The following is a 14,871-nucleotide window of genomic DNA, read 5'->3' as shown; positions in this document are numbered from 1 at the left end:
TTCACATCTCTATTTGCATGAGCTACGACTAAAAGACTTGCGATAATACCAAACATGTTTGATATTGTCGATACGGCAAGACTAGAAAAAGACTGCCTCGGACTGACCTCAAACCGCTAAAATTGGCACCTAACACTTAAAGGGATAGTTCGGGTTTTAAGACACGAAGTTATATGGGTTCCCTGTCAGCAATGTTGTGCATCAGCACTGACTTACCCCCCGACAGCGTCCTGTGAGCCGAGATCCAGCAGGTTTTTGATCGTTTTTGATGCTGAAGAAAGTAGTCCGGCAAGTTTCTGGGGTCACGAAAGTAAAGTGTTTTTCTTCTCAAAACCATATGCGTTCAACAGAGTATATAATAGCAATATATTTGCACCACAAAAACGTTGTCCAGCTGTCAGTAGCGCGCAGTGATAGGAATCGCGAAAAATAAGTACGTGATAACGAGGTTTGAATTTTTCCTGGACAACGTTTTTGTGGTGCAAATATATCACTCTTTTGAACGCATATGGTTTTGAGAAGAAAAACACTTTACTTTTGTGACCCCAGAAACTTGCCGGACTACTTTCTTCAGCATCAAAAACCGGCTGGATCTCGGCTCACAGGACGCTGTTGCGGGGTAAGTCAGTGCTGATGCACAACGTTGCTGACAGGGAACCCATATAACTTCGTGTCTTAAAACCCGAACTATCCCTTTAACGATCTAATTGACGGGGGCGCGCCACAAATCCAGTAAAACTTTCATGATTTCAAAAAAAAAAAAAAGCTTAATGCTGGCCCAAATGCTTTCATTAAGTTACTTGTTGGGCAACAACACAAGCCCAGGTATTGTTTTCCTGTGTGACTCAGAGACAACATACACATAATTATTTTAGGCAAAAGTCTCTTCAACAGACTTTTAAAACATTTACTAAGGTGAGCAAACTGAGCATATTATTTCACCAGAAAGTCATACTACTTGCCAACACCAAGGGTTGATTTCAAACATGTTTTAAATGTTTCAGCCAGTACATGCACTAATTACATGTGAGACTGCATGACACAAAGGCTCACACTGCTTTTTCCCATCGTACAGTAGATGCTGGACACAGAATTATGTTCAGCTACTCATATGAACCTGTTCTTAGGCTACATAAGACCAGCTACTGGTCACAGGTAGGGTGGCATGCTTCACTTCTCACCTGCAAAAACCAATTAATTTCCAGCCTAGTTCACAGGCCGCAATCGATAAGAGATGTGGCGGAAATAAGCATAACAGACTCCTGCACGGCTTGAAAATCAAATGAGGATTAAGCAGGAGAGATTGGAAAACAATCAGCAGTGAAGACACTGGAGGTATCCTGTGCCATGTCTTCCTTTTAAAAAACACAGGCTGCCAACACAGCAAGTTGAATCAGTTTTGTAATGAAAGATAGCTTCTGCTGCCTGGGAAAAAAAAGTGTTTGATAATAAAAATAAAGAAAATAGAAACTAAACAAAGGAATGCTGTCCAGGTTTAAAGCAAATTCAGCTGTGTTTGTGAAGGGGGGTGGGGAGCGTGTGTGTGTGGGGGGGGGGGGGTACAGAAAACATCCTTTGTTTGAATGCTGGTTGCGTCTACATCGATCGGCAGCTCAAGCTGATGTTAATCAGAGTTTCAGCTTGCGTTTTGTGCCCGGAGGCGAGACTGCATTAATCTCCAACATCATAAACAACAACACGCTTACCATTCATCAAACTTTCAGCACCACTGTGGGCAGTAGCCAAACACACAAGCAACAGGGGGAACTGGGGGATGATCCACCACTTTAGTTGTATACATACCCCCACATCTACCCTAGACTCTGTCTGCATGGCAGCTCTTTGGGTAAAGAGAAACGGCAAACTGTAAACTGCTGACAAAAGCCCTTCACACACACTCTCACACACGCACACACACACACCAAATGTGTTCCAAGGGCCCCATCTGCAGAGCACGGAGCCAGTAACATCAAGGACATGACTTCCATTCCCGGACAACCAGCAGACACTGATAAATGTCCTGAACACTGTAAAAGGCGCTGGATCAGAGGACGCCAAGCTGGAATGACTCAAATGCAAATAAATGCCTCTGATGAACAGGCTCATGTCCACTTTGTCTGCAGTCATGGGTGTGGACCTGACCTGAGCAGGACAGTTCAGCTGATTACATTAGCAGGCAACACACACACACACACTTATTCACTCTCCAACACACACACATTTGTGCTTCATCACACACATACACGCAAAATAATCCCCATCATACACGCACAACAGCCAGGAAAGGGCAGCTTTTCCGCTAGCCTGCAGTCTGATGCCCTTCATGACACACACATACATAGAAACTATCCAACAACAATCAGTATGTCTGAAAATATTGACTGCGCACATAGGACCACAAAAGCAACGATGTTTCATTCGGAGACCCGTCAAAGTGAATGGAGGTCATTATCTCTGCAGTAAAATGTTGGGCTGTTATGTACTGCAAATGCAGTAAGAAATCCAACCGCTTTCAACGGTCTTGGCATTCCTTTCTAGATTACTAAGGCTGCTGGCATTGCCCTATCGAGTGCATGCTGACAGGTCGGCATAAATCAGGCCACTAACATAAGAATTCCGACGGTGTCCCGCCAAAATGAAGAAATGGAAAAAAAAGGGGAGGGAGTGAGGTGAGAGGAAAAAAGCTGTTTGAGTAGAGAGCAGCCAAGCATGACAATCCCTCTGGAGCAGGCCCACACCCTTGCTCGTTCCTGAATCCATAACGGAACGCGCCGCATACAAGAAGCGCGTCTTGTGGGCATACACACAAGTACACATACACATACAGAAACGTTCACACAACCGGAAACCAACAGACAATCACTCACTCACACACACACACATTCACACAACTGGAAGCCATACACACACACACACACACACACACACAAAGACCTGCATTAGAGCTTATGTTTCTTCTCTCCTTCTCATGCACATTGCATAAACTCTGACTATTACCCAGCACCCCTCTGCCTCTAGGACAGCAAAGGCTATGGGCGCGATTAATCATCAGCGGAAGATTGGCCATTACTACAGCGAGATGGAAGCCAGGTATTTGTCTAGGCCTCAGGCAGTGGCACAGCTCTGATCAGCAAAGCACTCTGGGAGAATACGGCGAACCATGACAGGCACAGGTCTGTCTCCACGGGCAACAGGCAGCAATTACATCCTGGTCCGAGAACCACTTATCATGCTGTTGGTGTACATTTCTGTATTACTTACATTTGGCAACAGGGGAGAGAGAGAGTGTGTAAGTAAATGGTCTGGTCCAGTCCATTACAGTGCATGTCACATCATGCGGCAATGCACATCAGAACTCCCTGATTCATCGGTCCTTATATCTTGCACAAAATCGTTGTTTGGACGCACATGTATGATTTGCCACGTTCAGAAAGTCTAAAAACGAAGTGTCTCTACAAGTTTTACCACCATGGCCCCGTACAGGCATAGAAGAATACCTCATACAGGCAGAACAGCCATATGATTGCTCTCTCTTACTTATCATCACCACCACATCTGACTAACTGAGTCCAATTCACTATAGTGGACTTTGGCTCTAGGCTAGATGTCCTCACTGCAATGTTAATTAATATCCTTACGCATGTTTGAAACATTTGACCATAATCTGTTGTTTACCTTTACACGTGGATAAGGTAGGGTGAGCTAAGACTCAGACAGACACAATGCGACCTGTCAGTGAAGCACGGAAGCGAAACCGGCTTAGGACTACTTATCCTTGACTAATTTTATCCTTTGATACGTAAGTCAACAAGCACAAATCAATGTCCCTGGAACCAATGTCTCTACAACCCCAGGAGGAGTCAAAGATCATTCATAAAAGCCCGCCAGTGGAAGAGACAGTGACTCATACCGCAGGCCTTATTTAAAAAAAAAAAAAATGGTTTCAAAACCAGCACTCCGAGACATTGTAGAAGTGTAGCTGTCAGAGACCAGATGCATGGTAACTATTGCACTGAATCTGAGCGACTACTTTCTCATTCATAGATGTAGCACTTGATGATGTCTCATTATGACAATAAAACATGGATATCATACTGGCTGTTTAACATCATAGGGAGATTATTAAAGCTCCTCAAAATTACAGACATTAGAGAGCATTTAAGAGCATCAGTGCAAATAATGGCAGGCCTCTTTCAAATGTCCCTGTAATGTGCAGGTCTTCAAATAGTGTTTAACATTATCGATACCCTTCAATGCATGGTTGAAGACGAAATTGGTGAATTTGCTCACGTTTATTAATAAGAGACAAAAGAAATGTACATTGACGTAACGTAACGTTTGTGATCATGGTTGCTGGTCTGCAGCCAAACATACAATCAAGCTCACTAGCAAGTTAACGTTGTTTCAACAATAAGGCTGTGCTACCAAAAAAAAATAATAACGTTAGATTGCCATCCAAACTGTCGGCTGAACTTCAGGTATGACTTCAGGTATGACTTCAAGATAGCATAGCTTTGGTACTTACAAACTTTGGTTTCCTTTCTGTATCTTCACTTCCAGAATTCCCCATTACCACTCCCGCGACGAATCCCTTTTTGCGGTGCAACTTATTTTCTCGGCTTTGGCCAGAAGTGTCATACCTTTGATGATAGTTATCCATGGTAAAGGTAGGAGGATAGCAAACTAGCAACCAAACGGCGTCGTTAGCTATAAGCCTGTCAGTTGGTTAAAACCACATCGACATTAACAACAAGCTAGACCAACATATAACATAACATAACATAACGCATCCAGTAGGTTCATTTATTGTTCCAAACTACCGTGACAGGCTAGTTAAGTCCTGCCATCCGATATAATTGAGGGGATACAGCAACTAGCTAACTAGCTAACGTTAACATAGATAAAAAACCAAACGCTAATGTTGACGTTACTTCTTTAGCTGACGTTAGCTAGTTTAGCTCCAGCCGATGTTAATCCAATTTCAGGCTTTTTAAGATCACCTAGCGAGGTAACTAGCGTATTGGCATATGCTACGCGTGAAATTTCATTTATACAGTAGTATAAACAAACTATACGTATAAATGCGGACTCTGCTGAAGGTTATCGGCAACTTTCTCAACAAACTTGCGGTCAAATATTCCAGTCGATAGAAAAGTACGCCCTATCCTGGCAATTCTGAAAAGCCCGCCATGTAGGTTGTTCGATGACAGCTCTGTGATAGCCAATCAGATTCATGTTCCAATGCAAGTGGGTTGGTGTTTATGTGGATACTCGCAATCTGATTGGTTTGATATAGGAAAACTTCTCTGGTGAGTCATCTGACAGTTATTTCTTCTAAAATGAAGAAATATACATTGACATGTGGGGAAAAAAGTGATGATGATGATGATGGTGATGGTGATGATGATGATGATGATGCAAGCGGCGAAAAGTTACCATCCACGTTCACCATGTCATCAGACTCAAAGATAGACATACGGTTCTACAGCTCATGCAATGATCTCATGGTGCAATGCTGCCACCTACGGGACACATGATTTTTTTTTTTTCCATTTTTTTCAAAATCATCTGTCAGTGGCCTAGTAGTAGGTAGCTCGTGACGTAAGCTACCAGTTGCTCTTCTCCTGTACCTCCTGAAAGATTCCCATGAATTCAAATTCAGTCTACAAAGGGAGCAGGTAAACACATTGAAAGGAACCTTTAAAAAGCACAAATCGTATTGGTAGTGGTTTTGGGTGAAGATCAGCTATGTGAGCATGAGAGCATGAGAGCATGTGGCATACTAAAGCTCTCAGCCATGTCCAAAGTAGCTCTTGGAGGGAAAAAGGTTGGAGACCCTTGCTCTATTACATGCTATGCAGGTTTTAGGTATGAAAGTTTAGCTTCAGAGATTGTTATTCAAAACATTCTGGGAGTAAAGTGAGTGCAGTATGGTCTGCATTGGGTATTCCTTGAGTCGTTTGCCCACCGCAACAGGAAAATAAAAGAAGGGAGGAAGAGACGATAGCGAGGCCAAGCAGTCTCCCGTTATGCCAAACCCTGTGCACTGTCCCTCATCCCATTTCCCTTTGGCTGCCTCACCCTCTTGCGTGTACCGTTCATAATCCTTTTGCAGAGACCTTATTACAACTTGTACTTCCTGTAGACTGTGAGGTTTGACTCCATCGGGGCCTGTGAGGAGCCTTGATGCAGCACATCCAGGACAGGGACCTCGTTATTCACAATCCAATTGGTAGTATTGACGGACGTTGTGGGCACACACACACACTCACGCACACATTCACACACAAACACACACGATAAAAAATCTGTTGTTTTAGTAATGTAGCTCTGTTCATTTCTAATGGATGTGTACGTTTGTGTGTGTGTGTGTGTGTGTGTGTGTGTGTGTGTGTGTGTGTGTGTGTGTGTGTGCATGAGTGTGTGTGTGTGTGTGTGTGTGTGTGTGTGTGTGTGCCCACAACGTCCGTCAATACTACCAATGTTACATACATATTCACACACACACACACACACACACACACACAAACATACACATCCATTAAAAATGAACAGAGCTGCATTACTAAAACAACAGATGTTTTCATCATGAAAGGCTGACTACCAAATCAATAGCAAACTATGTACATTTCTTTTGTCTCTTATAAATAATAAACGTTAGCTAATTCACCAATTTCGTCTAAAAGATGCGGGCCTGAGTTCTTTGTCGTACTGTATGGGCAGAAGAAGGCCAAGTCATTGAATAACACAGGCTACCAGATTTACAGTCGCAGCAAAAAGCCTCCTACACTTAAAGCTCTTAAAGCTTCCTCTAACTGATGCCAACCTGATGCTGCTCATACTGCATGCTCATCTTCAGGTAATGTTGTGGAAGGCTTGGAAGGAGAGGTGCAAGCGCACACCAAGTCGAGGTGCAGGCACTAGGTTTAAAGCTTATGGAGAGAGAGTCACTCCGAGTCACCGAAGCGGTAACGTTTTGGCCTTTGACCTTCTTCAGATCGCATATTTAAATATTTATAATACATATTTAAGCTAAGACTAATATAAATGAAAAAAAAAATGTAATCTGATCCAGCACTGATCAAATGCAACTTGTTCTTCTCTGTAAGGAACGTGATTTTAAGTATTTTGGTCAAGACTTGGTTATGGGCTCCCTCGTCAATGACCTTAAAGATCTTGAGTTCAATGGTGTTATCTTGTCTGATGGGAAGGTCTACAAGGGAACTTTGTGTGCCATTGCAGCGGACAACCTAGGCTCACATAACATAGGAGGCTTTGTGGAAAACTTCAGCTGGAGTTCACACTTTTGCAGATATTGTGAAATCAGCAGAGAAGCATTCAATACAGATCCTCTTATGCGGGCACAAAACGCACAGTGCAGTGGAGGATCTAGTGGAGGTGTTACATTTGTCTCTTTGTTTAATACGCTCAACTACTTGTAGGTTTTGGGAAGTGGTGTCTGCACTCTGCCTCTGCGCTTGACCTGTGCTGTTTTTCACTTATTGGGGATTGTCTTGCCGGATCGGTGAGGTATCTGTGACTGGCAGGCCTACTGCTGGTGTTGCTGGCTGTGGTTCCAGGGCTGAGGAACTCCTTTTCTGCTGCTGGCTGGACTGTTTCAGAATCATCGGCATGGCCTGCGGACTCGGTGGCTGTTTCGGTCGGTTGACTGTCAGCTGGGAGTTTGACTCTTCGTCGATTCGCGAGTTTGAATGCGCGGTGGCTGGTCGGTGGACTGTCGGCTGGTCTAGTGCAGGAGAGGGACGCAGCTTCGGGCGAACACCGGGGGATCCCAACTGATCATGTCAACTGCGGGCCATCTCATCTGCCGAGGTTCTTCCCCAGCGATTGCAAGTGTGGACATGCAATCAGACAGCGCGCTGGCTCTTACTGCGATGCAGTCAGTTGGACTATGTGGACGTGGACTCTTCTGTTTTTTTTTTGTTTTTTTTTTTGTCTGTCTCGTACAGTACAGTATGTCTTGGTGTCACGGGTACGCTGGCGATTACGCCGCTCCGTCCGGCATCTTTTGTCTTGTGTCTTGTTATTTTCTAAATTTGTTTGTTCATTGTTGTCACGGGTACACTGACGACTACGCCACTCCGTTCGGCACTGTCTTTTGTAAAGCGCTTTGGGTTGCACTCTTTGCACGTTAAATGCGCTAAAATGACTTGACTTGACTTGTACAGTATGTCAGCAGGGTTGCCGCCATGTCTTGGTCATGATCTTTTTGAAGGCATTGTATCCTTTGATTTGGCACTGTACATTAACCATCTTGTTAAGGTGGATAAAATGTTTAGCTATCTTGAGTTGAATCGCAGAATAAATCAGTTCAAGTAATGACAAACCGTGTGAGGTTAATCCAGAGGGTGGGAAATTTAGGGAATTTCATGCTGTGCAGAATTGGTGTTTTCTGAGAATGCTGCCTGTATTGATCGGAGACACAAATAAAAGTACAAAATCCAGATGACAACAGAGCAAGGCAGTTGATTAGAGAAGTTGTGGACCTCTGTTGTGCACCTGCAATTTCAAATGGCCAGATATAGCCTATAGAGTTCTGACTGATGAATAGTTACATTGCCGAATCCAAACTTTTCCAACCCGCTGAAGCCCAAACATCACTATGATATCCTGAGCTCATTATTCAGTTTGGGCCACTTATTCGCATATGGACGTTAAGGTTCGAGAGCAAACACACATTTTAAGCAGTGTTTGAGGAAATTGCGGAACTTTAAGAATCCATGTTCTACTCTTGCAGAGAGACATCAGCTTCTGTAGGCTTTTCTGAGTGCTGGCAGTAGCCTACCTTCTTCCCTCCAGGTGTTTCAGTGGAGAGGGGCACACAGTTTTTCTCAGATGACTACAATGATGTACAGTAATTTCCGCATCATTTTCCGTATAAGCTGCAGGGCAGTGTTTTATGCAAGTTAAAAGAAACACACCCATATTACTAACACCATATTAACTGCCCCCCTGTATTGTCCTCATATGAAGAAATTTGGCAAAATCAATGTATCAGCCGTGGCTAATTGTCGGGAAATCGGGAGTCCACATTCCACAAACACTCTAATAGCCAATGAAGTGAATGTGAAGGGGACAACATGCTTGTTACTGGAAAAATCAACGTTGTTCTTGTTCATAAGGATTCAGCAGTATATTTTATTGCTGAAAAGTATCATGCCCAGCGTATTCCTGACATGGCTGTTTACAGCCTCACACTGATGCAGAGAAGTTATACTGTTGTATTAGTCAGGAGAATCTGCTAGATTACGATCCCTTGCCTGAGTACACTGTCCATTATGCCACTAATAATTCTTCACCATTCTTTCCCTCTTGTCTAGAATTATGGCGAACATGAGCGAAGAAATCAAAAGGATAATCTGCAAGACCTTACCAAATCTGTCTGTAGACACCCAGTGGCAAATAATATCAAAACATCAGAGCTCCGGCTTGGAGTCAAAAGAAGACTCAAAATATGTACAGCAGGAAGACTTGGCTGATTTGTTACCTGTTATTCTATTGTAATATGCTCTTGTTTGTTCAGTTGTGGATAAAAAAATATATACATTCAAAACAGTAGTATACAGCAAAAACACACCACAGTACAAAAAAAGGAAGTGTTTTATGCTGTTTTGTGTAATGTGTGGCTGTGTTTAGGTGATATATGTTAAACCGGAAAAAAATGTATTGTGAGGAGAGACAGAGAAACTACCGAGTTAGTAAGATCCAGACTACTGAAAAGGTGGACCAGAAGAGAGACAGGGGATTGAATAAGATAGTGAAACCAGAAGTGCTCAAGACTATATATAGCTCTCTCAACGCACAGGGAAACCCCAGAAGAGCCGTCTTGTGGCCTCCGGATGGAGACCAAGGCAGGAAAATGGAGAGGCATTGAAGAGCCAAGCGCAGGAGAAAATGGACGCCACCCTCCAGGCTTTTCAGGAGAGACGCAAACCACTGAGGGTCCGGAGAGGAGCACCACAGGTGCAGGTCATGAACCGCAGTGGCCGTGGAGACGGAAATGCCAATCCCCTGAGTAAGACGCATATCATGTAAATTGAATATTATGCAACATGCAGTAGGGTTATTCATTAACGTTCAAGATGCTTTAACTCTTAATCAATGGCTGATCATATTTTAAATTCTCCTTTCTAGGCTGCGTTCCCCTGACTGGTAGGCCTGTAGCCAGAGATGGGAGGACTTGGTCCTGGAGGGCATGCCAGTCAGCCAGGACAACATCGGGAAGTGTGGGTGATTTAGAGAATACAAGACCACACATTTATTCTATGTTACAGCACTTTGGTCAACTGTTGTTTTTTCAATTGCTATACAAATAAATTGACATTTCAAACATAACCTATGATTAAACATACTATTAATGTTTATCATCTTTCCTGTAGCTGTGTACCCCCGAATGGAAAGAAGGCCTGTAGCCAAAGATGGCCAGGCATGGTCCTGGAAAACCTGAGGCTGGCTGGACAACTTCCTGCCCCTCTGGATACGAGCAGGTTCAGTACTCAGATTTGATAAAAGCACTGGAATGGCGGCTAAATAGACGGATTTGGAGGATGAGGGATTGTGGCACACAAAACAGTTTGGGGTGTCTGTCAATATGTTTCAGTAGTTTGCGTGGAGAAACTTTGAAAATATGCTGCATGTACATCAGACTCTATGTATATTTATTTTCACAGATTCTGATGCATGAAGAGTAGCATTGCTCACTGTATTTTGCCATTTGATTTGACAGGCGCCGAATCCACCAGCTGTGTTCTGGGTGAAACCGGAAATGATCACCAAATGGGGGAAGCAAAAGCTGAAAACCAGGAGCAGTCAGAGGCCCATGGGGGGGGATTTGCTTGACCAAGCGGAGACGCACAGGGACACCTTTACCCTCAGTGAGTCAAACAAAATTATCATCATTAGACTAATCTCTCTCTGAAAGATCGCACTCGCGTAAGAAAAGCTGTGAGAATTCCACAGAGTGCCTTCATTAACACAGAGCAGTGTTTGGCTCAAACTGAGAGATACTCTGTTTGATACTGTTTCTATGTCGTCACCAGCAAAAAGTCCTTGGTTTACATTCCAAAGTGGAGGAAGCATGCTTAAAGAGTCACTTCACCCCATAACTCCACCCACTTCACATTTCTGAAAACGGCTTTCAAAATGGGCGAGACGTTCTGAAATTTGGAGAGAGAGTGCATCACTGCTGCAACCAATCAACCATGGTGATTTCGTGTCAATCTGGGAATGAGTGCTGCAGACATGGCTTATCACAGGTAGGCTAATCAGGGCAGCAGGTGTTAGGGCGTTTCAGTCCTAATTTGTAACGACCCGGTGACGTAGTGTCGGACTAGAAGTACAGGACAACGTCAGCATTCCAATAGTATTTTGGACCAACATGCCATGGCATGTTTTCAAACGGTAGTATGCGCGAGAGAGCAATATCTCCAATACAAAATCAGACGAAATGTTACTTTTGTCGAGAAACACGATTTTTGTCAATATTAACCCTGGTAGTAGTACAGTTCACTACTTATGAGTATTTTCAATCAATCAACAGCTCAAAAAACCTATTTTAGGGTGCAGTGACCCTTTAACTGACGTTCCTTCAAGGACGCCACGTCATAGAACGCCGCCAAGCACTGTTCCGAAGTCAAGAACACTCACAATTTCGCACTCTTTTCGCACCCTTTGTTTTCGAGCATTCGGGAGAATTTTCAAGGATACATCGATGGATCCTCTCTGAGTGAAAACACCCACAATCCTCTGCGTTCACCTGTGTTCCGGCGGTTGATTTGTAAATGGCGGAAGGGACACAGTACACGTTCAAATGTAAGTGAAGTTATTTTAAATGTTGTTAAGTGTTTTGTACCGTATTAAAATCAACATAACATGCAGTTTGAGCGAAGACATCTGTGTTGAACGTGTTTGCAAAAGCATTGATAGGTTATAACCGATGTTGTAACGTTACGAAGTAATTTGTTAGTGTTACGTGGCTATACCGTAGACCTACCATAGAACTATAAATATGAACAAAACAGTGATTACCTGATATGTATAGTTTGTTTTACTCTTTTTTTTAAGGGTCAGCCCAGCAAACGGAGGAGTTTGTGCGTTTGAGGGGTGCCTCAAAACACCTTTTTACGGGGGGAAGGGATACTGCCATTAATGGCTATAGGTGAGAATGTCTTGCTTGATAAAATGTTAAACAATTTAACAATTGAACCACCAATTAATTGCAGTGTTTGTAATTTGTAAAGAAAGCATACAAATGTAATTTAGCTTATGTAATTTACTTGTGTTGATAGAGTATTGATTGAGCGAATGGGTTTGACGGGGAAAGTGACCCCAATTCAAGCAAAAAAGAAGTGGGACAATCTTAAAACAAAATACAAGGTGAGGAGCAGGATGATAGCATTTCTCCTTGGGGGCCAATAAAGTATCAATCAAATTTAACCTGTGATTCTGATACGGCCTCTTGTATATGTTACAGGATTGGAGCCGGTCTGGCTGGGCCCGGAGTGGGCCAAGAGAAAGATGCCGCTCTTCTGCTCTATAACCAAATGAACACCAGCTCATATTCTTCTATGTTATGGCACAGGATATAATGCCCCATGATGACATTGGACAGCTATCTCTATACCAACACCGGATGACTGCAGTGAAGGAGGCTATACTGCTTTGTCTATTCCAAGCAATTTCACTTCCTTTTAAATTTTGATATTGAATAAAAAGGGTGTGCGGAATGAACATAAAGGACTAATGTCATTCATATTATCACGTTTAACACAAATATGACTTAGTGTACTTTATTTTTCTTACATTTTACTTTTTGTGAAGTGTTAGGACACCCCACTGATGTTAGCAGGTTGCCTAGCTAACTATTCTAACAATGCTAACCAGGTTGGTTAGCTGAATTAGCTAATGATTTCTCAGCTCTCTCTGAGCTGAAAGTTAACTGCTATGTGCTATCGTAGGATCACTTAATAAATGTTGATAGACAGATAGTTTAATTCATGTTGATAGGTAGATTATTTTAAATGGATCTTGAGATGCAGTTTAATGGATGTTTAATGTTTGGCAATTTTTTGCTAGCAGTTATGCTAACATGCTAATCAGGTTGCCTAGCAAACTTAGCTGATGTTTTTGGCAGTTATCAGAGAATGTCTAATAATATAAGGAGAGAACCGCCACTGTCAAAATACTTCCGGATGGTACTGCAACGAGAGGGCAATCGCAAGTAAGTGGAGAATGAATGGAGGTGAATGGAGTTGTAGGCTACTCCTAAAATCTACTTTTCTCTGGATATGATTTTTTGTTTAGAAATCAGGATATTGCATTCGAAAGGTAGTCTGGTTTTCACCATACTAGCTCAATCTTTTAAGATTGAACATTAGTCTGGGGAAGCTGCCCTTTGATTCTACTGCAAAAGAGGCATATGATCAATGTGCATCGTTCAAATGACTCGTACGCAATTGCCACGAGCGGGGCTAGTTGGTAAATTAAACTTTCAGCCTACCAAAGCTCGTCCTTCTGCTGTATGAACTGTTCCAGGGCAAGTTTTTGTTCTGTTTTCAAAGAAAACTTGCCTTTAACATCTTCCAAAACAGAAGCGGCAGTGACTGCTGCTTTCGTTTTGTTGCTGCTTAAGTTTCGTTATCGTCACGTCACTGGCCAATAGCGTGCCAGGACTAGAGTATGGCCGTTTCTGATTGAAGCCAAAGATTCTGGCAGTGAAACAGAGATACGTAGATCTGCTGGTATCCAGCCTGAGCTGCCGGGCGAAATTCAAATTCCCCGGAAGTTCAGGCAGGGTTCACCCAGCCTATTCGAAAGGGGGGGTCAAAGAAAATACACACAGAGTATTAGATGTTTTAAGTCACTTGATTGTTCTAAAAAGCTTTTCAAACATGCCAATAACTAGGGGTGCAACGGATCATCATTGATCCGTGATCCGTTCGGATCAGTATCTTCGGTTCGGCACACACATGATCCGCGGATTGATTTATAATAATTATTAATAATAATGTCCGTGTGTTCTTTTGAAGTAGCCTAACATGCGTGTCCACAAAGGCATGCTTCTAGTCCCTCCCTGCTCTGCTCCCCTAGCCTGCCTGCGCGTCTTTTCAGCTCTCACACACGTTAGCGGTCATGCCATAACCAGCAATACATGGCTGCTAGTTTAAGTGCTGATGTGGCTGCATAGCAGCAACACAATAATAGCCTAATATCAAGTTCGTTTGTGCACACTTACATCTCAAGTTTGTTGCGCACCTACCTATGCTATGATATTTAGGTAATTTAGGCTTAGCGTACTGTTGGGTTCAATGTCAGCAATAAGCTACGCAACATTGGCTAACTTGTACATCTGGAGATAGCTAAGTGCTCACTAAAATCATAAAGGAGCATTGCAAGACACTCATCTCTTTTATGATCCCAGAAAGATTTTCTTCGACTTGTTAGTTTTATTAGTATTTTTTACAAGGATATTTTAGCTAATGAAATATCCTTGTCATCATGCACTATAGGGGTTACATGCTGCCACTCAGACATGCCACCACTACGACATGCTTCCATTTAGACATGCCTCTATTTCGACATGCTGCTATTTAGACATGCTGCCAATCCGACACATTTTAGTACCCCCATTCCGACAGTTTACAAATCCTATTTTTTTCCAAGTCAATTTAACGGACCCTATGAGCCCGACGGACGCAAAGTGCGTCAAAAAACACACCCATTCTTCTCCGTTACATTGCTCCGCAATTATTAGTCACAACGAGATGAGACCTATATTGCATGAAAGAGCAGAACCGGGGCTTTCCAACGAGACTAGACACGTGTCTGTACGATCAAGTATGAAAATAAAAT

General features: G+C 42.9%; 1 protein-coding gene across 1 annotated transcript in view; it reads right to left on the bottom strand.

Moving 5' to 3' along the window:
* Positions 1–5,161, bottom strand: part of LOC134071480 (protein diaphanous homolog 3-like) — a 234,257-nt gene extending 229,096 nt beyond the window's left edge. Inside the window, exon 1 of the mRNA XM_062528214.1 lies at positions 4,526–5,161. Coding sequence (XP_062384198.1) covers positions 4,526–4,660 — 135 coding nt within the window. The 5' untranslated portion in view covers positions 4,661–5,161. The remainder of the gene's footprint in view (positions 1–4,525) is intronic.
* Between the last annotated feature and the right edge of the window lie 9,710 nt (positions 5,162–14,871).

The sequence above is a fragment of the Sardina pilchardus genome, chromosome 23 (assembly GCF_963854185.1).
Source record: "Sardina pilchardus chromosome 23, fSarPil1.1, whole genome shotgun sequence".
Classification (NCBI taxonomy): domain Eukaryota; kingdom Metazoa; phylum Chordata; class Actinopteri; order Clupeiformes; family Clupeidae; genus Sardina; species Sardina pilchardus.
Note: the sequence above shows the minus strand (reverse complement) of the source record. Positions and strands in the feature narration are given on the sequence as shown.